Source organism: Myotis myotis, unplaced genomic scaffold (assembly GCF_014108235.1).
Source record: "Myotis myotis isolate mMyoMyo1 unplaced genomic scaffold, mMyoMyo1.p scaffold_m19_p_14, whole genome shotgun sequence".
Taxonomy (NCBI): domain Eukaryota; kingdom Metazoa; phylum Chordata; class Mammalia; order Chiroptera; family Vespertilionidae; genus Myotis; species Myotis myotis.
In genome coordinates, this window is record NW_023416318.1 from 12,418,769 (window position 1) to 12,444,624 (window position 25,856).

The window sequence follows — 25,856 nt, forward strand, 5'->3', positions numbered from 1 at the left end:
GGGTCATTCAACCGCCAAAGGGGTCGTGACCCACAGGTTGAGAACCGCTGACCTAAGCAAAGGGCACCTGGAAAGGGAAGAGGTGATGCCTGAGTGAGGAGGGAGGGGGAGGCGGAAAGTCGGGGAGACACAGAACACACTGGGTCTTTAAGCCTCAAAGCCCACCCTGCCCCCAAGCAGTCTTGCCAAAGGATTCACAGTTCCACTCAGAAGGCTGAGCCAGAGATGTCGCACACTCCACTCCCATCCTGCCCACGCAGACACATGCCTACACAGTCACACCCCACTCAGGTTCTAAAGAGATACACACACCAACACAGCTTTGAGGTTCCAACCATTTTATACTGAAATGCACATGGGCTGATCCAAAAAGGGTCGAACTGGGGGAGGAAGAAATGATGAAAGTGGGTGATCCCAGGGCTCGATGTTACCAACTCTTGGAGCATGTGCCAGTCCACCTGTCTGTCTGCCCACCCTGGCAGGACGGTCTGGCCTGGAGGTCTGGAGAAGCTCAGCTGAGCTGGGCAGAGGAAGCAGCCAGTCCTGGCCCAGGCAGTCCTCAGCTGAAGGGCTTCACCAGCTTCATGGCAGCATAGTTCTAGAGGAGAGAGGAGGCAGGGACACGTGATGGCAGCTGCAGGAGGGACGGAGCAGGGGAAGGAGGCTCATCTACTCAACCACCTGCCTGCACTTCGCCCTCAGCACCCTTACCCCTCACTCAGCTCAACACCACCCTCCTGGTGCCCTTGCCAATCACACAAGCCCAGACCTTCCTGAAACTCTTCTGGAACCCTCCCCGTTGGGGGGCCACAGCTGCCTGAATTGCTCTGTCTTCTCCCCCATCAATCCAGGGCCCACTCTCATGTTCCAACCACAGCCAAGAGGATTCTGACCACCTGGGCCTGCCCTGGCCTCTTCGCCAGACAGGTGGCCTGAAGGCATGGCCATGACCCTCGCCCCCTCCCACTTGGACCCAGGGCTCACTGGCCACCATGCTCCTGTCCAGAAAGTAGAGAGAGAGAGAGAGTTGGGGGGCTGGTGTACGGGGATGACCCGCGATGCAGGCCAGCACCTGGGATGGGTCACCCCTGATTAGACCCTGGCTGCTGTAGGACTGAAAGGAATCTCCCACCCACTCCTCCCCCCAAACCATGAAAACACACACAACACAACACAGGGCTCCTAATTGGGACAGTATGTTCCCCAGCGCCGGCCCGGGAAAGCCAGCTCTGGAAACAAAGCCTTCCCGCCAGACCCGCTGCCTCCCCACGCTGGCCCTGCTCCCGCTGGCTGGGGGCAGCAGGAGGAACCAGACAGGCTGCCCTCCCTGTCCCCCTCCCAGGGGAACTTCCAAGAGGGTGGGAGACTAGACCAACTGGAGGGAGCAGCCCCTCGACGTAGTCCCCTCCACCAGGCCCTCTGCCCTCCCCGCAAGGCCAAAAAGCCAGGTGAAGGTCTTGGGCCACCAGGTGATGAGGCAACTTGGCTGGAGAGCAGCAGGATTTGCCCAGGTTGTAGCAAAGGCCTGTCCACAAAACCAGTCTGCGGCCTCAGGCCCAGGCTGCCCCTCCAGCCCTGGACCTCTCACCTATGACTTGTCCCCTGATACGCCAGCCCTGGGAGAGGGATGGTGAAGTTGGTGTTTTAAAGAGGACAATTTTCAGAAGAACTCAAAGGAGGGTGATGGCCACTGCTAGAGACCCCGGAGACAGGGAGGGTTCTGACCAGGGCTAGTGGCAAAGTGCCCCTCTGCTCAGCCCACAGGGCCCGGGGTTAAGGCTGCTCTAGGGGCAAGGAAGGAGCACAGGCTGGAAGTCACTGGAAACCTTCTCTCCTCCCCCCGCCAGGCAGGGCAGGCACTAGGCACAGAAAGGGTGGTGGGGATGTCACTCTGGCCCTGCCCTGCCCTCCCCTCAGCTCTTCAGGAGGATGCTGGCTTGATGTGAAGGCCCCCAAGGAAGGTGAAAGGGCTCCCCTAACCACTATGCTAGCACAGCAGGTCAAAGCTGGCCCAGTCCAACCCGCCCATCCTTATGCTGACGGGAGGACCCTGAATTTCTGGACCTGGACTCTCCTTTGTCACTTAGGCCCACATGGTTCCCTCTGCTGGTCTCCACAGAGGTGCAAGCTGCTAATATAGTAAGTCCTCACTCAATATCGTCCACAGGTTCTAACACTTTAAGTGAAGCGACATATAACAAAACCAATTTTTACCATAAGCTAACTGATAGAAACAAGAGTTAAGTTCCTCCAACATCACATCAATGTTATAATGAAACTAGAGGCCCAGTGCACGAAATGCGTGCACTGGTAGGGTCCCTAGGCCTGGCCAGCAATCAGGGCCAATCGGGGCCTTCAGGCTGGTGGTCAGAGCCTTCCTTCGTTCCATGCTGCCCCCTGGTGGTCAGCGCACATCATAGTGAGCAATCAAACTCCCAGTCTCCTGGTCAAACTCCCAGGGGACACTTTGCATATTAGCCTTTTATATATATATAAATAACTTTAAATTACATTCTCACACATGGAAAACCTGCTGGTGCATGGGCTCTCGCCAGTCACTGTGGGAGAGAGCTCTCCACCCACCTCCTCCTCCTGCAGGATTCACAAAGCAAAATGCACACAGGCAAGTTATTCCCAGAGCAGACTGCTTGCTGTGGCGTACTGCACTTGACCAGACTGAGGCTTACAGTGTCCCTGCATTAGGAGCCATGAACAGACTGCCCTGCAGCTCTGAGCCAGTCCCTTCCCTTCTCTGGCTGTCTCCTTCTTTGCCATTCAAATCAGGGTGACATGGCCCTGGCCAGTATAGCTCAGTGGTTAAAGCGTCAGCCGGCACACCAAAGGTCTAGTGTTCGATTACCAGTCAAGGGCACACATCTGGGTTTCAGGTTCAATACCCTGCAACCAATTGATGTTTGTTTCTCATATTGATGACTCTCTCTTTCTCTCTCTCTCTTCCTCTCCCTCTCTCTCCCTCTCTCCCTTCCACTCTCTCTAAAAAGCAATGGAAAAAATATCTTCAAATGAGGATTAAAAAACAACAACAACAAATCAGGGTGATATGGAGTTGATTATGCCATCCTATTTTCATATCAGTTTGAAATTTTCATTTATAAAAGTTTAAAATTGTTTAAAGAATATTAAAAGTCAGGCATCAGCCTAGTAACACTGTGGTCTCTTCAAAGTTTCAAGTTCCAGAGACATTGGGGGGACAGGGTAGGGGGCTGGAGCATCTTCAGGGTTCCCCTGATGAGCTGTGAGGACCAGTGAAGCCAAGACCACGAATACAGCCCCAGATCCTCCTCTTTTGGGCGTGGCCCCATGGAGTTGGGGGGCAACAGCTGGCTTCTCACCAGGTGAAAGGGACCCCCAATGTGCACTGTACCAAGTGAGAGGGCCACCTCCTGCCTATCCACACACATCTTCCCCCAGGCCTACCCTCTGCAGGAGGGACGCACTGTGTCACTGTGCTCAGGTGGACAAGAGACCCTCTCCTGGCCTCAGGTCCCTTCCTCTGGACCTCAGCAGGTGCCATCCTCGCAAACAGAGGGACCTCCTCCTCTGTTCTGCCATCTGCACCGTCCCTTCCTGACCCAGTCCCACACCCTCCTCAGGAAGGTCCCCCACTCCCCCTATCCAGGGGCTCACCTACCAACCCTTTGATTACATAGTCCAGGGGCTTGCTGAGGACAGCTATGTCTCCCCATCGACAGCAAGAACTGTTTCCCCTTTTGGACTAAGAGCTCCCTAACGGTAGGACTTTGTCTACCAGCCTGGGAACTCCCAGAGTAGGGGTCATGTCTCCCTCCTCAGACCGTGGGCTCTGCAAGGACAGAGGCTGCGACTCTCCATCAGACTGGGGCTCTTTGAGGACAAGGACCGACGCTCCCTGAGTCCAGGCTCCGCTGGAGGTCAAGAGCTGTGCCCCCCACATCAGACCAGGAGCTCCTGCAATTCAGGGCCTGTGCCTCCCCTGCCGGGCCTGCTCACCGGGAAGGCGTAGACGAAGATGCCCAAGAACAGCAGGAAGATAAAGAGGATGATGAAGAGGATGATGGTGCACCGGAACCGCCGCCACAGGATGAACTTCATCGTCTTGTATGGGGAGGTGAACCAGAGGAAGGAGGTGTCAGGGCGCCTGGAAGTGAGATCCCAGAGGTGAGCAGGCAGACCTACCATGGCTGCTTTCTCCAAGTCCTGCTCCCAAACCACCCTGACCCTCCAGAGTCAGCCCCCAGGCCCCGCCCAGCCTCGAGACCCAGTCCCTACCCCAGAACTCACCTGCACTCCCTTGTCCTCCAAGCCTTCGCTATAGTGTGAGCCCCACCCGAGCTGCCCTCCTCTTCATGGTGCCACCAGCCCTATACCCCCTCAGGGGCCCCTTCTCTGCCACTCTGTCCAGGACACCTTCCCTGCTACCCTCTTTCCTTCCTGACCCAGGACTTCAAAGACTAGAGATTTGGGAGCTGGGCAGAACCTCAAGGGACTGTCACATTAAGTGAGCTATGGCCCAATGAGCCCCAGATAAGCCAAGCCACCTGCCTAGATACACATGGCTTGTCCATGGGAAGTGAGTCCAGTTTCTCTCATAACCAAGAACCTCAAGACCTGCCCCAAGGTCAGCCTCACAACTCAATGAGCTTGCAGGATTTTGTGTCGCAATAATGGCCTTTTAACTACATGCCACTGGATCTCCTGGGCCTCTCTCGTCTTTCCAGCCAGATCCCAGCCATCCCAGGATGGCTCTCCCCACTCTGCCAGCACCGTGGCACTTGGAGCAGTCTGGTGATAAAGTGGGCTGTCTGCCAAGTCTGCTTTGAGCCACACAGGCCACAGGGAAGGACCTAGCAAACGCAACCCTGACACCACCTCCCCCAATTGTAGTCTTTCAGCCCCCAGCAACTGCCTTCAAGGCGTCTACATCCACTTAGGGGCCTATGTGGTAGGGGAGATAAGGACCGGTCCCCCATCTCACAGATGGGAAAATGACGGCTGAAAGACTGTTTGAAAGCCACACTGACACCAGGAGAGCCATGGAAGACAGCTTGGTCAAGGGAAAAACCCTGATCAGGCTCCACAGCCAATCAGATCAAGTGGGAGAATTCCAGCCTCACCACTTTCCTTACTCAACTTTGCTAAGACTGTTTCCTCACCTGTAAAAGGCGATGATAATAACAACCCCACAGAGAAGGTCCCACAGCACAGCATGTACATGCCATATGACAGCTTGCTCAGCACAGAGCCAACAGCTACCCAACAGTGCCCGCTTCTGGAACTAGCTGAGGAAGCCCAGTGTTCCTGGAATGACGTCTGTCACCTGCCCCCTAACACTGTGTGGCCCTCTCTGGGCCATGCGGGCATTGCGACCTTCTTCAATGTTTCATGACCTCTGTAATAGATGCCTCCTAGACCGTGGCTACACCTCCCAGCTCCCCTGGGCATCGGGGATCAGGGGCTTGGCACTGACTTTGGGTCCTCGAGTTTGGGGTTCATGTTGGGCTCATCCCGGCCCTGGCCAGCAGGTCGCTCCTCATGCTCACTCTCTGCTACGATCTCCAAGGTCATCTCCAGTTTGCCCTGTGGAGACAGAGGGACAGAGGCTTTGCCCAATGGCCGGGAGAGGAGCCATTGATGCAGGGGCCTATGATGTAGGGAAGACAAGGACTAGACCCCAGGACAATAGTAAGAGCCACTTTATTTAATTTTTTTAGTGCTATTGGGTTGATCTGATCATAAAAGCAGTAACTGCTCCTGGTAGAGCATTTAAAAACTACAGAAATACACAGGCATACCTTGTTTTATTGCGCTTTGCTTACTGCGCTTTGCAGATATTGCATTTTTTACAAATTGAAGGTTAGACCCTCCACCAGCAAAAAAGATTCCGACTCACTAAAGGCCCAAATGATGGTTAGTATTTTTTAGCAATCAGGTATTGTTAAAATAAGGTAGGTACATTGTTTTTATAGACATAATGCTATGGCACACTTAACAGACTACAAGATAGTGTACACATAGCTTTCATATTCACTGGGAAACCAAAAGTTCCGTGTGACTGGTTTTATTGTGGTCATTTGGAACCAAACCCACAATATCTCCGAGGTCTGCCTGTGCAGACAAAGGAGAACATCAGAGGTGCCTCCACTGTGTGGAGACACGCACCGTTAACATTGTTACGTAGCCGGTGTTCTCAGCAAGTATATGAACTACCACACTGTGTACACATACTTCTACGGCTTGCTTCTTTCACTTAGAAATACATCCTATTTTACTGTATAATTATATATTCTTTAAAGTTTGCTTCGTAATGCCTGTATGACATTCTATGGGATGGTTGGCCATAATTTGTTTCGTAAACTACTTATTTTGGTTCATTTAGGTTGTTTCCGACTGTGCAGTACTATAAATAATGCTGCAGCAAATATCCCAGAAGCTATTTTTTTCCTTTTAGCGGGTTATTTCTTTTGGAGAGATTTTTAGAAGTGGGATGACAGAGGACAAAGGCATAAGTACTGTTAAATCTCTTGTTGTATATACCGAATTGTTTCCACACATGGTAGAACCGTGAGCACCCCAGCGGAAGTAAATGAGGAGCGTGTCTGCATCTTCACCAGAAGTGAGCATTTTTGGTTTTAAATCCTAATTTAATAGGCCAAAGGCTTTTACACTTTAAAATATGCCTTTATTTAATTACTATGGGGAGTCAACCTTTTCAAATGTTTAATGCCCATCTGTGCTTCTTTTGTGCATTACCTATGCATGCCCTTTGCTCATTTTTTTTGAGGTGTTCATTATTTCTTGTTAATTGTTATGATTCATTATACAACAAGGGTATTTTATTTCAAGGGCCACGTTAGGGGCTGGCTGACGGCCTATATTTCTGAATAAAGTGTCAGGGATTCACTTCCTCTGCAGAGGAGGGACAGTTCACAGTCCCCTGTCACACCCCTGGGCAGACTCTGGGCAAGGACAGTAGGACAAGGAAGGTCCCTTGTAGGGTCCTGCTCAAGTGAGCAAGGCAGGACCCCATCCTCTGCAGGAGCCCAGGCCAGAGGGGTCCCAGCACACAGATCACTGTGAAGACCCAGGAGCCGGAGCACAAACAGGGTCAGAGGGAGATAAGCGCATCTTTAGATTTAAATGGGCTTCCCTGGTATGTGAGCCTCAAGGAGAGGAAGGCTGGGAACTGGAAAGGGAAGACGGCTGGCGCCTTGGAAACCAGGGAGAGGGAGGACAAGAGAGGGGGACAGGCGCACGTATGCTCTGGTACCTCCACTGGCTGGCGGGGAGCAGACTTACCGCTAAGATCTTCTTCTCACCCTCCTCTGCCACACAGGGCCACCAGCCCTTCACTGTTTTCTGTTCAAAAAGGGACACGAACCACTCCGGGTGGAAAGTGTCATCCAGCAGGTCCAGGGAGCACTTCTCCGCCGTCTTGGCGGGCTTGGGCATGCGGTTGAGATCCAGCTGCAAGGAGCCTGTGGCAAAGAGGGGTTCCTTGTCAGAGGGTTTCTCAGTCACTGGCAGCGAGTCCCACCCAGGGGCGGGGCAGGTTCCACAAAAACTCTCAGTTACTCCTCAACCTCCATCCATGGGCTTAGCCACGGGTCAGATCCCTCAAACTCCAGCTCCCCATCCATGCCCTCTTATTCCATCCGTACAGCTTCCCATCCATCTACTCACGTACCCGTATGCCCACTAATCTACCTATTGATTTGCCTTCAGAGAGCTCAACTATTCATCTTCCTATGCACGAATCCATTCATTGTCTACATCTATCATCCATCCATTTTAAATTGTTTTTATCATAGAAAAATCTATTTGACATAAAATTTGTCATTTTAATTCAAAATGGATCACCCCTAAAAGAAATAGCGCTCCCATTAGCAGCCATTCCCCATTCCCCCCTCCTTCCAAGCCTGACAATGTTGAGCCATATAGAATTTCCTATTGTGGACATTTCTTATCAATGGAATCATAAAACATGTGTCACTTAGCATGCTTTCAAGGTCCACCCATGCTGTAGCATGCATCGGTATTTCATTCTTTCTATGGCTGAATAATATACAATTGTATGGGTAGACCGCACTTTCCTGGTTAACTTTTATAGCTGTGATGGGACTGTTACAGTCCAGCCTGTTGGCCCCATACAAGGCCGTCCTCCTCCCCCCAAATCTCACTTCTGTGAGAACATGGTCTCTACCATATCCTTCGGCCCTGCGCTCCCTGCTTCCCAGTTCAGGGTTCAGCACACTTCTGCCCCCCAAGAATCCTGTCTGGGGCCTGGGGGGATGGAGACATGTTCACTCATTCGGTCATCACTCAGGCACAAGGGTGAAGAGTGTCTTGAGCCCCTCGCTGGCTGGGCTCAGTCTGCATCTAGACTGAGGGGTGGGATGGGGGGGTGGGAGGCATCCTGTCAAGCCTGAGGCCAGCCAGCCAGCGATGGCCAGCATATGCCTGCACTGCCTCAGCCTGTGTTTCCCTCTCTTCCTCGCCTATCTGAGTCCTACCATTCACCGTGGTGCAGTGTCAGTGCCACCTCTGCTGCTAGACCACCCTGCTGACCATGCTGGCACTACTCTGCATCATGGATCTCACTCAGCACCAGGGACCAGGGACTCTGAGCTCCCTGCGGGCAGAAAGTAGGACTGCACCTCCTGCCAACCAGCCAAGAATGGCACACATACACACACGGGGGGGGGGGGGGGGGGGGGGGGCGCCTCTGGGGTTGCCTCAATGTACAGAACAGTGCTGACGAGAAGCAGTGCTCACCCAGAAAGTCATCAAAGGAGAACTTGTCGTTGTCCCAGATCTGGAATACCACTCGCGCTGGGATTTTGCTCTCAGTCTTGTCCAGCCTCCAGAAAGCATCCTGGCCAGAGGAGGAGCAGAGAAGGAAGTGAGAAGAGAGATTAGAGAGAGGCTGGTCCCTTCCAGCCTGGACGGCTGCCTGGAGGAGGCAGTGGGACGGGGTATCCCTTAGGGACTTGCCAGAGCCAGGTTCTGGCGAGAAAACTCATGAGACCCCAAAGAGCAGGGTTCTGGTTCAGGAGGGCACCGTGCAGGTTCCCTTCACACAGGTGGCTCCTTGGATCCTCCCAATTCGCCGATTCGATGTTCTCACTCCCGTTTTACAGATAATGAAACAGAGGCTTGGAGAAGTTAAGCGTTTGCCCACGATCTGACAACCAATAATAATAATAATAACAATAATAATAATAATAATAATAATAATAATATTGCACCTCTTAGGCACCAGCCCTTTACCACTATGAACTCATCTCTCTTTCCAATAACCTATAAGGGAGACACGCCTCGGTGCTGAGGAAAGCAGAGCAGGTACCACGTGAGTCATAACCCTGGGAAGTGGCGACCAGGGTCCACACCAGGCAGTCAGGTTTCAGAGTCCAGTTCGCACCTCGAAATCCTGCTCTGCCCTTGTGATCTTGGGGACAGAGTGGGCTGGCTGGGAACTTGAGGCACCTCACCTCTGACACATTGCTATAAGGAGCTGACACTGGGGGGGCAGTGACCCCACCTCCTTCCCCTCCATGCCAACCCACCCACCTTCACCCCCTGAGAGCTTGCTCTGGGGCAAACCAAAGCCCCTGGTGCTGGCAAGTTCCCCGCCCTCCTGCGCTCCCCATCACAGCTCCCTCGCACCAGGCAGCCTGAGACTGTCATCTTGGGTTTCTTCCCAAGAGGCCTCACCGAGCCACTGAAGGATGGGGACTGGGCATGCCAAGGCCCGGGTTTACCTTGGGTCCAGACTCACTCCACCCAAAGCACTGCCACTGGGGCTTTCCTGCTCATGCCTGTCCTCTGTCCTCTCACTGTAGCCTCTCCCGAACAGAGGCAAGGACAGGAAACCTTCCGACCAGCCTGCAGGTCATAGCAGGGGCCTAGACTGAGTCTCAGAGAGACAGACTCCATAGGGAGTTGGGGAACACTGCTGACCACACGTGGTTTGTCTGGCCCTGGGGGCCTCGTACACACAGCCTCAGGTCCGTGCCTGCTATGTGGCCACCCCAAGCCATGCAAACCCACAGAGCCCCTAAACCGGGACCATGACCTGAGCAATGGTCACCTCGCAAAGCGACCGGCCTCCGTCTGGACCGCGGCCTGACTTGGTGAAGGGGCTCAGGTCCCCAGCTGGGCCCTTGCCCCCCAGCCCCTGTCTGGTGCCTCCCCCTTTTCCGGGCCCCGGCCCTCCTGCAGGTGCCTGCCTCCTCTGGCGGGGCTTTTATGGCCAGCACCGCAGGCCCGCCTGCACAGGCCGCCAGCAGCCTCCATTCCTCCGGCCGGCCTGGTTTATGGGCTCAGTAATGAGCCAGAGGTTCAAACAGCCCCTGGTGGGAGCAGCTGGGCTGGGGCTCCAGCCTGGGGAATGGCCCCCCAGGTCCCAGGCGCTCATTACGCTCCCGGTCTGGGCCCTTTTACTAGCTGTTTATTTGCAGGGTGGGTGCCTGACGCGCAGGCAGGCCCCGGTGGGTGTGCTGGGCTCCAGGTGGGGAGGCGGCCAGGGCGACCAGCGGTGGTTCAAAGCAGCCGGATGAAAGGAGACCTTGTACTTTACGACAGTCTCGTCTGGTTAATGGGGTCCCTGGAGGGCCTGCCTGCAGAGGCCCTGAACCCCTCGGCAGAGGGCCGGCTCTGCGGCATGACCGAGGGGCCCAGAGGCTGCTCAGTGCCCCACACAAACCCACCCCGAGACTCGGGCCTGTAGCCCAGACCGGCTCCTTGGTGCCCGCTGTGTGCACACTCCACTTGCCTCCCAGGGCCCTTTTCCCACAGAAGGACCTGGGTCAAGCCAGTTCTCCCTCATGCCCCTGGTTGACCTCAGAATCCCGTGGGCTCTGCTTCTCAACCTCCTCCAGCCCCCTCTCCGGGAGCCCGCACCACACGGAATGCCCGTTCCCCAGCCTTCCCCACTCCTGGAGCCTCTTCTGGACTCCCCACTCCCCTTCCTCCTCTCCACCCCGCAGTCCCCATGGGCCTCTCATCCTCTCAGGGCTGGCCCCGGCTCTGCCACCAGGAGCCCGCCCAACTCTCTCCTCTTCCTTGCGGTGCCTGTAATTCAGGGATGAAACCCCATCATGGCCAGAATGGACCCACCTCAAATTCTCACCTAGCAACCCAGCTGGGCCCTCAGAACTTCCGGGTAACCCTTCTCCATACCAGCAAGGAGCCTGTTCTCTCTCCCTCTCCCGCTCTCTTTCTCCCTCCCTCTCTCCCTCTTCCTCTCCCTCACTCAGGACAATAGCCACTTCCAGCCTTTTCCATTTGTCTCACATCACCTGCCACAGTAGCAGGAGATTCTCTCTCCTCCTACGTTGTAGAAAATGCAGAAGCTCTGCGTCCTGCACCTTCTTGCTGACATCCCCACCTGTCGACAGAGGGGTTGTCCCGCCTCTCCTTTGAGCAGGCCTATCGTGTCTCAGCCTCAGTTTCCCCCCACACCTAGCCCTTTCAGGGCTTGGTGAGCACCAGAGATGGTTGGCAGGGTGCCAAGACCCTCCCTTCCCCATTCCCAGCCCCACTCCGTCTGTCCACAGCAAACTGTTTGCTTGGTCTAGAGTCCTCCCCACCAAAGGCAGCATTTGCTTTGCTATGGAAACATCTCTTGATAGACAAGCACACTGAGCAAAGGCTGACAAGATCAAAGCTACACATAGGCTAGGCCTTCCTGGCCTGCACAGACCCAGGGCTGTAGCTAAATTCTATTTCCTGGCAGGCACTATGCAGCAATCTCTGGGTGAAAGAATTCATGTAACCATGTTTAAGCCATATTTTCTTCTGTTTGACAGCTTCAGAGTGCTCCACAGCACATTCTGGTTTCTCTAGAACGCACAGAAACCTGTGTCGAGTCGGGAGGGGGTCATGTGGAAGGGATGTAATGAAGAGAATTAGGAACACAATTCGGCTGAGGTACATCATTATTTCCTTCTTTAAGCCACTCAACCACTCAGGAAAGAAAGGGGAGTCAGAGAACCTTTGCAGCTTGAAGCCTCGCGCTACCTCTGGAAGGAAACCGGACCAGCAGAACCGAAACACCAGAGAGGTCTTTACTATGTCAAATAGGAGAGAACCTTGATTCTAGGTGCGCTCCACCTCCAGTCAGCCTGGCTGCGAGGCCCTCACTGCCCACAGCACCTCCTCACTGTGATCTGGGTCTGCTTGCTAAGGGCAGGTGTAGAGCCACCAGGAAGGAATGAGGGGACAACTCTTTACTTCTATTTCAAGAGGAAAGCGCAGATGAGAGCTCCCCTGGAAGACGCTGAGACACAAAGAGCAGAGGTTCTGAACCCACCCCTCCCTCTGGCTGATGCTGACGGCTCTCCCGGGTGCCTTCAGTCTGCGGTGAGAGAAGGGAGGTGGAGAGAAAAGGACCAAAACTCTGAGGCCTGGAAGGGCAGAGTCACTCCCTAGTGACTGTCCAGCTTGGACAATAACCACAGGCACCAGATGGGGAAATGTAGGACACTAGGTGGCAGGAGGAATCTAGCTAAGCAACACCCAATCGTATGGACGGCCCGATCCATCAGCCAGGTAGGCACCCCCTTGGGAAGCTCTACAGCAAGCATGTCAAACTTGCGGCCAGAGAGTTCAACATGCTTGCACAAGGTCTGCCCCACTGCCCTGATCATGGCCATAGCGGTTTCCCACCCGGACCCCATGACCCTTCCTCTTGGTTTATCTAGGATTCGGAGAAAGGCAGTGGTTTTAGGATTTGGAGTTAGCTACATATGATGGTTGTGGCACCAGTGTGGGGTGGCTGTGGGATGGCGGCAATGCCAGCAATAGCAATGATGGTGAGAGTGGAAGAAGTAGTGGGATGGTGACGATGGTGGTGGTGGCTTTGGCAGTGATGGAGCAGTGGGAGAAGCTGTGGCAATGTCATGAGTGATGGGGACAGTGGTAGTGGTGATGTTGGCCATGAGGGGACAATGGAGAATGTGACATTAGCAGTGAGTGGACAGTGGTGTGGTGACACTGGAAGTGAGGGGAAAATGGTGTGGTGACGTTGGCAGTGAGGGGACAATGGAGAATGTGACACTGGCAGTGAGGGGACAATGGTGACGGTTATTCTGCAATGATGGCAGTGCTTGTTCCAGTGGGGAGAGGGGGCCCTGGGGCGGAGGGGGTATGACTATGGCATGCCAGTGCTGGTAGTGCGATCACCCTGACATGAGAAAGCCCAGGAGCTAGCACCTTTGGGGGCAGGAACAACACTCACCTTCTTGGTGACGGTGCAGACTTGCTCAGCTGGCAGGTAGTCGAAGGGGAACACGAACCTCCAGTTAAAGCTGCCTTCGCCTCCCAGGGACCGATAATGCACGTCCGTCTTCTGCTTGTGTTCCTCAAAGCCAACCATCCAACTGGACACACACATTTTAGAGAACATTTCTAATTAAGGTTTCCACCCCAAAATGCATCCTCACCTTAGGCAACTGAGGCATTAAGAAGGTAAATGAACTTGGTAAGTGATAAAGGAGAAATCATTCTCAAGAAATCTCCATGATGTGCCAATGATGCCACAAACTTTTAAACTTTCTCTCGGCAGACACCATCAACCCCAGTATTAATGTGGAAGAAGAAATCTAGTCGGGAAACAACTCCCCAGAGGCAGAGGCTACACCCTTAAACCCTCCTTCCTGTCTTTCCCTCCCCACCCCTACCCAAGAGCCCCCTTCCCAATGGGGCAGCACCCTGGAGCCGGGATGGGTGGGCAGGAGGAGGACTCCCTACCCTTTCACATAAATGTCGCTCATCTTTTCCCCCGTGAGGCTGAGGTCATCCAGGATCACATCCTTGGTGTTCCAGACAATGCAACGCAGGAAAAACCTGTGGGGAAGAAGAATTATTCACATCACACGGATCTCCCACCAGTGGCGGGGAGGTCTTTGACTGAGAAGCCAAGAAGCCACCTCACCCAAGAAGACTTGGATGCTTGCCTGGCTAGACAAGACTGGTATCCTGTGGTCCAGGTGGTCCAAAGCCCAGCCCAAGAACAACCTCCTTGTCCCACCCAGGCCGGCGGGGACCATCCCACCACCCTGCTCAGCTCTAAGCCTGTGGCTGGAGCAAGTCACCTTTTGGCTCTCCGTGGGGTGATGTTGAAGGGAGGTCCAGGCCGCCCCAGGGCCCTTGGAAACAGGTCAATCCACATCTGCAGCTTCCCCTGAGGAGACATGACCTTGTTCTCTCACATCCTTTTCATTCAACCAACATCTATGACCATCTGCTCTTGGGGCACATGACAGAGAAAATCCAGGCCCGGCCATGGAGAGGCTCACCACCCCATAGGGGAGGTGCCCCAAGTGGGACCACAGGGCCAACTGCAAAGGTGAGCCCACTGGCCCACAGGCTGATGACTTGGGTCTGTGCCTGGGGGTCAAGGGTCAGGGAAGGCTTCCCAGAGATGGTGCTATCTGAGCTGAGACTCAGTGTGGCAGATGGAAAAGGGGAAGAGGACATTTCAGGCCAAGGGGATGGCATGCTCTAAGTCAGTGATGGCGAACCTATGACACGTGTGTCAGAGGTGACACGTGAACTCATTTTTTTGGTCGATTTTTCTTTGTTAAATGGCATTTAAATATATAAAATAAATATCAAAAATATAAGTCTTTGTTTTACTATGGTTGCAAATATCAAAAAATTTCTATATGTGACACAGCACCAGAGTTAAGTTAGGGTTTTTCAAAATGCTGACACGCCAAGCTCAAAAGGTTTGCCATCACTGCCCTAGGGCCTGCAGGTAGCCAGAGGAGGCCAGGCCCAACAGGTGCCCTGGAAGGCCAACAGTGGTGACACTCAGACTGAAGAGGAGGAATAACCCCAAGAAGGGGCTGACCAAATCCTGGGATCCCCAGTCGTGCCTCTGGGGTGTCCATGTTGTCCTTGGGGTGGTGCTAGCTTAAGGTTGGGGACTCTGGGGTCTGATGGTTGACATCCTACCTGCTCAATGTCTGGCTGGAGGGGGCTGTAGAGGGGCCGAGACTCCACATGCTCAGGGACTAGGCCTTGCTGCTGGAGGACGTGCAAAGCCAGACGCTCCTCCACTGGGCCCAGGTGTGGGTTCGGGACCCTGCCAGCCTCTGCCACAGAGAGAAGACAGAAACGTTGCTGGAGCTGAGTGAGCAAGAAATAGAGCAACCTGTAGTCCTAGGGATGCTCCTAACCCTAACAGCCTCACCCAAGCCCAGACATACTTCTGGTCCTCACGTCTCACCCTCTGTAGGGAAAACCTCACTGTCCCTGGGCTCCAGGCTTAAACTCCAGATTCCCCATTGCCATCATTCCTACCAAGCCTCTTCTATAAAGCGCTTCGTCCTCTCTCCCACCCATTCAAATCCTGCCTGCCCACCAAAACCCACCCCTTTCAAGAAGCCCTCCCTGACTACTCCGAACTCTGAGCCTCCATAACCTCTATTCCCAGACTGGGCATCTGCGTGCTCTTAGTGCTAGTCTCTGCTTCATGCAAGCGGTTCTATTAGTAGCAGTAGCTAAAATAATAGCAATAACAGTTTCAAACACTTATAAAGCAGGAACCAGGCACTGTTCTTCACAGATAGAACAGGTTGAATCCTCTTAACAACCCTAGAAGGTAAGTGCTACTATTATCCCCATTGTCCAGGTGACAGAAATGAAGCACACAGCAGTCGCCCAGCTGGTCAGCAGGGCGGCTGAGACCACACACTCACTTAGGGAAAGGTGCATGACTGGACATGACACTCCCTTCCCCTTGTGCTTTCCAGGGGGAGCTCCGTCCTACCCGGGACTGGCACTGGACCAAGTGAGGACTCAGGGTTGGTTCTGACCTTGACAAGCCTGGCCAACCAGCCAGCAACTTGAACTTGGAGCTCTCATGAGACACCTTGACTGGGGGCCAGAGGTTCTACATATCTACACACACATACACACACAGGTATATATACTCAGGTGTGCCCATGTTCAGTCTCGTGTGCACACACACACACACACACACACACACACACACACACACAAACGTGTTCATTCATCAAACCTGTCCTGTCCCCTTTAATAGGTGCCACTAGGGAAGCAGCAGGGTATCACAGAAGGACACCGGTCCAGGAATCTGGCTCTGCTCCTAACTGGCTGGGTGACTTTGGGCAGGTCATTAGCCACTTGAGGCCTCAACAGCCTTATCTGCAAAAATAGGCTAATGTAAGCCTTCACCAACTCTAGCTTTCTGGCCTTCCTTTCCTACCAATGTATGACCATGAGTCCTGGCCCCTGGGCTAATGCTGCTCACAGACCAGCAGAAGAAAATGAGACCACCCCTAAAACAGATGCACGTTCTAAGAAAAAGAGAATGGGGCAGGAGCAGGGCCTGATGGAGAGGGCCTGGCTCAGCCATGACCTGGGAGTCAGCAAAACAGAATGAGGAGGGGATTTGGGTGGGGTAGTCAAAGCCACTGTTCCCCTTTTCTAACCTCAGCACCAGCTCTGACATTAGACATCTCTGAAACCAGCAGGAGCGAGGGGCCAGCTGGGCCTATACATACCACCAGGGAGTCTGAGCTGCTCTGGGTGGGCCTTGCAGGCCTATGGGCACCTCGACATGCAGGAAGCATGTGGTGGGATTCTCAGGCATGAGCATTAGGCAAACCCAGGGGCAAGGTGGGGACTGCCGGACTTCCTGCCTGCCTTGTGGATGCTTTAGGTGCAGGATCTGTGCTGGGGGGCTCAGAATGGACCATCAGGGACAAGTGGGCTAGTGCGGCTCAGGTAGAAAACTGTTTCTCAGTGCACTGTACCCCAAGCTCAGATCAAAGTCTGACGCCCCAAAGCCAGAAGTAGACTGATCCTAACCATGACCCTGACCACGGCTTCAGACCCACCCCTGCTCTTGCCTTCAGAAGAGCCTCACCCTGGCATTGAACTGAGCTCTGACCTTGGCTCCACCTTGACCTCTTATTTTTACATCAGGGTCACAGGTAAGTACTGATCCCCAGAGCACCGACCCCCTCTGTGCCGCCCTGGAGGATCCCAGACCACACCCTGCTGATGTGGGTTGCATCCATTTGGCCCCTTTATGACAGGAGGGGGCCAACAAGAGAGAAGGAGACAGAGGAAGAGTCCACAGGTTTCCTGGCCAGCGAGCAGCTCACCTATTTCTTCAATGGTGTATTCTTTATCCTGAAACATCACGCGGTCTGCCTGGTACACGGGGGCTTTGACTCTGTGCTGCTGGCAGAACAGGTGGAGGAGCTGGGAGGGGCGGAGCTGGTCCCTCCACTGGTTCGGTCCAGAGCTGAGGCCCAAACACAAGGCAAAGATGAGATGCTCCAGGACACTGATGAGGGCAGGGGGCGTGCAGTGACCTGTGTACCCACATGCACAACATCACCCACCCTTCCCTTTACAGTGGGCACCCCATCTGGTCATTCACTATGCCTGGGGATCTCCACTTTACAGATAGAGAAACTGAGGCCCGTAGATAATAGGACTTGTTCAAACACATACGCACAGAATTGGAACTTAGATGTTTCCAATTTCCAGATTTAGACAATCAGACCCAAATAAGAGCCAAGTTGGTAGGAGGCGGGCGGGGGCTGTCCACACATGACTTCACCTAGCATAAACCCCCTCAGGGTCCAGCTGGGGCCCATGTGTCCCACTGTCTGTCTGCCTCTCCAAGCTCTCCTTTCCTCTTTCCCTCTCCAGGCCCTTAAGGAGAACTGCATCATAACAACATGATGAAGAGCAAGGTTCTTAGAGTCAGACAAAGAGACTCAAATCCTCTTCCCACCACTTAGAAGCTGTAACGTCTCCGGGCCTCCGTTTCCTGATCTGTGGAGTCGGCACAAGACCCAGCTGGACTGAGTGAGAACACGGGTGAGCTGCCACACAGTCCGTGCTCAGTGTTCAGGGGTGGGATTGTGGTCAGAGAAGCAGCCTGCCCCTGTGCACCTACACACAGTAGGTCTGTGGGAGCCCACAACGAGCCCCAAACTTGGACAGCAGCCTGTTCTCCAGGTCGATGACCGTCTCCCCGATCTTTTCGTCCTTGGAGAGGAGGTCGTAGTCATAGAGAGTGATCTTCAGGTCCTTCTCCAGAGGCAGCGTGCAGGTCAGCTCGAACATCCTGCAGGGTGGGCGCGGATGTCAGACAACGCCGCCCCTTCCTGTCACCGGACACCGTGGGAACTCGCCTCTTCCTCCCCTCCCAGGAGTGGCCCTGCAGTCCTCCCTCCTTGGGTCTCCAGTAGCTTTTAACACACACCACCCACAGCACTCTACTGGTACTGGTGTGTGTGTGTGTGTGTGTGTGTGTGTGTGTGTGTGTGTGTGTGTGGTTTTCCCAAATAACCTGGGCTGGGCACACAGCACCCATCTGATAGACCACAGAATGAATGAATAGTTGAAAGAGGACATTAAAACTGAAGTTCCCTGCAGGACACCAGGAGGCCAGAGAGGCGAAACACCAGAGCAAGGTGCCAGAGCTCTGGAGTTCACCCAGGGGATGGCCTGGGACCCACTTTCAGGACTCTTGGGGCTTCACACCTGCTTCCGGAGTAGGATGGAGAGAGGATTTGTGAAGAAATTTTTGGAGAGAGCTCCTGCTATGCTGAGACCCCCACCCCACATGGGGGTCAAATGTGGAGGTGTTGGCCCTTCTCCCCAGGGAGTTCTCTGAGGAGGGAGCCAGCCTGGCACCAACGCACACTCGCACACTTGAGGAAGAGAAAGAGCTTGGGGCAGCGAGGAGAGAGGGGCTCTACTTGGGAGGAGCCACATTGCTCCCATCTTGGCTGGACCACCACAAGGCCGGACTGGAGCCAGTTTGAATCCTGCCCCTCGGGAGTTGGGGCTCCAGCAGTGAGACTGTGGAGAGGCCACTGAGAACCAGGGAACAGAGGCCACCAGCTGAAGGGACACAGTATCTGCCACATCCCAGGAGCTGCAGTGGGGGACCCGGGCTCTCTGGAAAGCACCCACCAGAAAATAAATCAGCTTTAAACATCAGACACCCAGAGGGCACCAGGATGCCAGGACGGGGAAAGGGGCCCTCTGCTCTGACACTTCCCCTAGTCCTGGCCCTGCAGGAATCTGGAACCCCAGTGCTAGCCAGAGGGGGAGGAAGAGACACCAGGCAGAGGCGCAAGCCACACACATCCACATGCTCTGCACAGCTGTACCCAAGGTAGACCAGCTGGAAGAGGGGCACCACTGCCCTCCAGCCATCCAGGGTGTTTGTAATTACACATGAGTGGGCACTCTAGTTACCAACTTGAGGCCGTGGGCTTATGACAAAGCACATTGTCTAAACATGAGCAGAAAGTTGCCTGGTTGCCTGCCTGCCACAGTTTCCACTCAGGGAATGAGGAAGGCAACCCACAGAATAAATGTTTACAGGACACCAGCAGACAAAAACAAATGTGCTTTGATTATATCTCTTGCGTCGTGCTTGTTCAACACATGGGTTATAGAGAGAAAGACTTTCTGCGGTGACCGGAGGGAGGCTTGAAACCCCAGGCAGACCAGCCTGGCCATGCAGTGGGGAAGGTGGTGGAACAAAGAGGGAGGGGTGTGTTTCTACACTCACTCCCCCACCTGGGCCTGGTCCCAACCTCCACCCCACCTCACTCCCACATGGTAAATAGGCCTGATCTGCCGATCTGCCGCCCATGAGCCTGTGCCCCCATGCTGGCCACTGGGGCTCACCAAGTAGAGCTCCCACCCCCATCTTCTCTGCTGCCCTTCCTCCAATCCCATCTGGTGATGGCTCATCACTGCCAAAGACTGTTTCACCTTCAAAAATGGCACTTCCCCAGGCTCATTGGGCCCCTGCTGTTGAGCTGAGTGACTACAGCTAACTTGGTAGCTACCAGTTGGTAAATCCAATGTGTCACTTAACAATATCAGAACACCCCGCCATCTCCTTACAAGGGCTAGAGAAATAGCTGCCGACTGCCCTCTGTGATTCTCCTTTCTTTAGCCTAAATAAGTTCACATCCAAAGAGCAAGCACATCAGCATGTCTGGGAGCTGCGCCCGTGCAACGGGACTGATCTTTCCTTTCCTTAGGTTTCAAGAAGCACCTTACTCTCTTGAGTTCACATCCTTCCTCTGTCTCAGCGGTTCTCAACCTGTGGGTCGCGACCCCTTTGGCGGTCGAACAACCCTTTCACAGGGGTCGCCTAAGACCATCCTGCATATCAGATATTTACATTACGATTCATAACAGTAGCAACATTACAGTTATGAAGTAGCAACGAAAATAACTTTATGGTTGGGTCACAACATGAGGAACTGTATTTAAAGGGCCAGAAGGTTGAGAATCACTGCTCATCTAATCACTACAGACAAAGGTGCAGCCAAGAGGGTAATCGCTAAACGTAATGAGGGATCCTGGATTAGACCCCGGAACAGGCAAAGGACATTAGGGGGAAAACTGCCAAAATCCTAATAAAGCCTAGAGTTCACCAATATCAATTAACTGGATTTGACAAATATACCATGGTTTGGTGAGATGTCAACAGTGGGGGAAATTGAGTGAAGGGTATACAGAAATTGTACTATCTTTGTAACTTTTCTATAAATCTAAAATTATTCCAATAGAAAAGTTAATCTTAAAAAAGAGACTAACTAGCAAATGCATGCTTTGGGTTCCTATTTAGATTTCTGATCTTTGAGGTAATTGTTTACGGGTTTAACTAGGGGTTTCTGCCAGGACTCAAGCCTTTAGCGCACAATGAGGAAATAACTGAGGTTAACCCCCCTCCCCCCCAGACAGCCAAGACTTAGGGAATACAGCTCTGCTCCAGGAATCGGGGACTTCCCAGAGGCAGCCACGTCTCTGCCAAGGAGCTGTGGGCTATCCAGACTGGCACCTCCACCCCAAGACCCAGGCTGCCCCCAACTTACTTTCCAAACACAGGCTCCAGGGTACAGGGGATGTAGTTATCCTGGTCACTCACCGATTTCTTCCCTATGGAAATCTTGACGTAAGGATCACACTGAAGGAGGAGACAGAAAGATTTTAGTGAAATCACCTCCCCAGCGTATCTTTGAGGCCTCTTCAGTCCTCTGCCTCCCAATGGGACTAGGTGGCCAACCATCAAGGAGCTGTCATCCTGTCATCCTGCCAGGCCAGGGACCTGCATGCCATAGCACTTGGCCCTAAGGTGGGCTTCTAGCCACAGCCCAGCAGTGGACATGGCGTACCTGAGTCCTCCATACCCCCATCCCACTTCCCCACTGGCAGAAGGTGGGTGGGGGCCAGGCTGATATCCTCATAAGCATACCAGTTTGTGTGATACATGTGATTGGGCCAAGCTGGGGTCCTCTCTGTGACCTCTGCTTCAGCAGATGGAAAAGGAGAGAGATGGCCAGACTTTGCCAGCCAAACCCAGCCCCAGTGGCCCTCCCTGAAAGCTTCCTGTGAGCAACAGCATCCCCTCCACTAGCTGCCAGGAGCCAGAGCCGGAGAGTTCTCACAGTCATTCTTGGCATCAAGAAGTCTTGAAGTGCATGAGTTGATCATTGGTCACTAGCACTTCTTGGAGGCCCCTGGTAGTGCCTGTTCTGGGGATGGTTCCATTCTGCTGTGTGACTTCCCAGAAGGACAGGGGCAGCCACGACTTCTCACCTTGAAAACCTGGACTCCAAGGGTAGGACACTAGGCCTTTACCCACAACTTCAAGGACACATGCTAGGCCTACACCCATCTAAGGGGTCAGGAGAGGACCATAGCCTCATACATCTGAACTCCAATCGCCCCCACGCCTGCCTCATCTCTTCCCTCTTTCTCTCTCTTTCCAACTTAACTCTGCCTCTCCCCCACCAGCTCCCCACAACTCCAGACTCCTGCCCTCCTTCAAGTCCCCTCTTTCATTCAGGGCCAGGACTAGAGAGAGGTGATGAGGTACTTGCTTCAGGCATAAAATTGAGGGAAGGGCCAAAAAAGCTCAGTCATCAAGATAAGCAATATTTTAATGAAATATTTAAAAAATTAAAATCAATGCCAACAATCCATGGTCAACAAAATATCAAAAGTTTAAATAAATACAGGATCAGTATTACTGACTTTTCTGTTAGCCCCAGGGTCCATCAGGGCATAGCAGAACTGCTGATCCTGCACCACTTCTCTCTCTCCCCCACCATCGAAAGTCCTACAAGACAAGTCCCAGCCTACACCTTCAAGGCTGCCTGTCCTTATGCCTTATCCTTGTGCTCTAAGAAGTCTTCTGGAGAACTTCTGCAGAGGTTTTTGATGCCTCCTAAAATACTATTTTCTCCTCCCTCCCAGCCTATCAAAACTCCATCAATCCTTAAGAATCCTATTCTTTCGGAAGCCTTCCTCATTATTCCAATGTCTTGTACTGACTTAGGCCTTTTCTGAACTCCTAGAGCACTGGCCCTTGATGGAACTCCATCCAGCCACATCTCAGTTTTGTATATTTGTCTGGTTTCCCTGGATTGCTGTGAACTTCCTAGGGCACAGGTGTATCCAGATTCTGTAGCCCTTTGTACCTCTGAGTGCAGGTGAGAGCTCTACAAATGTTACCTTCCCATTGGGGTCCTTGGGCTGCAGGCCAAATGCTTGGATAATATAGATGCGGACCAGGCACTCCTGGGGCCCCTGGGCAGCCAGCTGGTGGAACTGTCTTGGGGGTATGGGGATGGATGGGTCTTCTGGGAGGGGATAAATTTTGAAAAGGCCCTAAAAAGAAGGAGGAGTCAGCTTTTATTTTTAACATCATTGTCACCAACACAATCCCCACTATGATCATGACTTTCATCTCTTCCAGAGTCATCACCACTGAGATCAACCAAGCCCAATGCCATCCCATCACCACCATCAGATTCTGCATCAGCAGCATCACCATCACTGTCACCACCTCCCTCATCCACATGGTCACCAACATCAGCACCACAGTCATATGGATATTACTACAGTACTGCCCCCTTCACTGACTTCGGCCCCTCCAGTCTTAGGCCTCCCTGGGCTACGAACATGTCCTCAAGGCCTTACCTTAAATTCCCCAATGACAGATGGGTCCTCCATTTCCTCCTGGGTCTTGCCCCGGTAGAGCTTGAAGGTGTTACAAAAGTCAGACAGGCCCTCAAAGGCCTCCACATTCTCCAGTTGTGTGTCATAGACCTGCCACATGTGGGACAAGAGAACGGGACAGGAAAAGAGAGAAAGAAGAGAGATAGCAAAGGCAGAGGAAACACGACAGTGTTCGAGTGAAGGAAAGGAGAGAAGAGAGAAGAAAATGAGAGGGAAAGACCACAAGCAAATTAGAGGAACATAGGCAAAGAGGAGAGCAGAGGCAGGAGAGGGAAAGAACAAAGGCAGAGATAACAAAGATGCAAATAGTGGAGATTAAAGGGGGGGGGGGGGGGGGGAGTAAGAGGAAGACATTTATTTAGTGCCACTGGGGAACAGGGTTTTCTGGTTAAAGCAGTATCTAGGTATCTGAGAGTCATCTCATACACAGGTGGTGCACTTTTTCAAGAGAATAAGATTATAGTCAAACAAATGCATGAAAAGTTAACTGACATTTTGTTTGAAGATCAAGACAGAACTCCCGAAAAGTCCCAGGTCAGCAAGTCAAGCCACTGTGCTCCTTGTCCTGATGTCCAAATGGCAATGGGATCAAACACCGGGCCGAGTGGGCCTTTTGAGCACCACTTTAAATTTGCGAACTCGATTTCTTTATTTCATGCCTCCCAAACAGCCAGTGACTTTTATTTGTTAGGACAGTATTTTGGAATTGCTTAGATTTAAACAAAGCAGTGGTTTTCTGTTTTAGAAAATAAAATATACCTAATAGTGGTATTCAACAACCTTGCAGACATGCTACATTGGTTATATCTGAAACTGACAAGATACTTCAGCAAAGTTCCTTTCTCATAGTGTTAAATATTATTTCTCATTGAGGACTAGCTCAAGTTCTAGCTCTTCCAAGAAAGCATTAATTATGCAAGTGATATAGGTTCATTATTACAAAATACAAGTAAACATAAAGAAAATATTGTTATTGCCTTGTATTCTGAGTCCCAGGATATAACAACTCATTGCTTGGTTGACATTTGATATGCATCATTTTGAATTTTTTCTTACTCCATTTACACAGCTGATTCATTTCAATCAAAGAACCAGTCTTTTGATTCGTCAATCCTACCGTTGTCTCTATTCTAGTTCCTTATTTCTGATTTTATTATTTTCTTCTTGCTATTGTTTTAAGGTTTTTTTAAAATTCTAACTTCTTCACTTGAAGCTTTGTTTACTTTGCTGCCTCTATTCTGATAAGAAAAATACTTACTGCTCTGAAGTCGTCTCTGCTTCCTACTGCCTTGGCACTGCCCCATTTGTTTTTGCTGTATAATGTTTTCATTTTCTTGGCATTCCATAATCATAGTTTTACTTTATTATTTGATCCAAGAGCCAGATGCTTCATTAGTTTTCATTCTTTCTTTTTAGTTTACATAAGCTTTTAAGGTTACAAACTTCCTCTGAACACTGCTTTAGCTATAACCAGTAAATGCTATTGCAAAGCATTTTATCATTTCCCAGATATTCTGCAATTTTGGTTTGTATTTTCTTTTTCACCAAGAATTGCTAAAAAAAAAAAAAAAAAAAATAGGGCCTTAAAATTTTTTTCTAGACAGAAGTGCCTTTGGGGGCTTTTGATCTTGTTAGTAAGTTCTAATTTTATAGTATGATCAAAAACCATTATCAGTGGCATTGGCACTTTTTGAAATTTATTAAGGTTTTCTTCATGGCCTATTACATGGTCAATTTTTACAACTGTGCAGTCTCTATTTTCAGGCTGCAGGGTTTAATCAAGTTAATAATTATGCTGATTTTCTATATCCTCTCACATTTTTGTTCCTTTGACCTGACATGAACTGAGAGAATAGAATTAAATCTCCCCCTGCCTACCAGAGTGTTCCATTTCTTCTTGTATCTTCACAACAGAAATTGAGTAAATATTGATATATTACTTAGCACATAGATACTCTCAAAACTATCATCTCTTGGAATTGACCCATATAAAGTTATTAGGTGCCATTCTTTGCCTCACTTACTTTGGGGACTTGAATGCACTTTCATCTAATGTGAAGATTGAAGATTGTGACTTCTGCTTTCTTTTAGTTTGCATTTGCCAGGCACACATTTTCCCCATTTTTTTTATTTTCAGCCTTTATGGATGTTTTTATTTTAGGGTTAGGTTTTGTTCTGAGATCTGATTTCAATTTTGTTATTAATAAGTAATTGATATGGCATATAAGTTTAGTCTGCTTTTATACTTATATTTATATAGTTATATAGTTATATAGTTATAGTTTTCTAGATTCACCGGTTATTTTTTAATCCTCACCCAAGAATATTTTTCCATTGATTTTTAGAGAGAGTGGAAGAGAAAGGGAAAAACAGAGAGAAATATTGATGTGAGAGAAGCACATTGATTGGTTGCCTTCTGAATGCACCCCAACCAGGGCAGGGGCCAGGGAGGAGTCTACAATCGAGGTATATGCCCTTGACCAAAATCGAATCCTGGACCCTTCAGTCCTCAGGCTGATGCTCTATCCACTGAGCTAAACCAGCTAGGGCAGATTCACTGATTTTTGTTTAATCTTTGCCTGCATGGTCTGGGGTGTGTGTGTGTGTGTGTGTGTGTGTGTGTGTGTGTGTGTGTGATTCTTCTGATATCTAGGATGACTTGAATTTATATTCTCATCTATATAATAAAAGCCTAAGCAACCTTTACAGCAGAACGACCAGAATGACCGGTTGCTATAATGTGCACTGACCACCAGGGGGCAGACGCAGGAGCTGCCCCCTGGTGGTCAGTGTGCTCCCATAGGGAGAGTGCC

The 25,856-nt window shown here is 51.7% G+C and overlaps 1 protein-coding gene across 20 annotated transcripts in view; it reads right to left on the reverse strand.

The window, feature by feature from the left end:
- Positions 1-321: 321 nt before the first annotated feature.
- DYSF (dysferlin) overlaps positions 322-25,856 on the reverse strand; it is a 198,668-nt gene continuing 173,133 nt past the window's right edge. For all 20 annotated transcript variants that reach the window (XM_036334154.1, XM_036334149.1, XM_036334150.1 and 17 more), the window contains 14 exons: positions 23,005-23,133; positions 22,537-22,692; positions 20,895-20,986; positions 17,942-18,112; positions 17,136-17,278; positions 14,959-15,098; positions 14,094-14,182; positions 13,750-13,845; positions 13,238-13,379; positions 8,773-8,872; positions 7,297-7,475; positions 5,468-5,577; positions 3,991-4,138; positions 322-598 (listed from right to left, as the gene is read on the reverse strand). In XM_036334154.1, the coding sequence (XP_036190047.1) occupies positions 560-598; positions 3,991-4,138; positions 5,468-5,577; positions 7,297-7,475; positions 8,773-8,872; positions 13,238-13,379; positions 13,750-13,845; positions 14,094-14,182; positions 14,959-15,098; positions 17,136-17,278; positions 17,942-18,112; positions 20,895-20,986; positions 22,537-22,692; positions 23,005-23,133 (1,734 nt within the window). In that variant the 3' untranslated portion in view covers positions 322-559. The remainder of the gene's footprint in view (positions 599-3,990; positions 4,139-5,467; positions 5,578-7,296; positions 7,476-8,772; positions 8,873-13,237; positions 13,380-13,749; positions 13,846-14,093; positions 14,183-14,958; positions 15,099-17,135; positions 17,279-17,941; positions 18,113-20,894; positions 20,987-22,536; positions 22,693-23,004; positions 23,134-25,856) is intronic.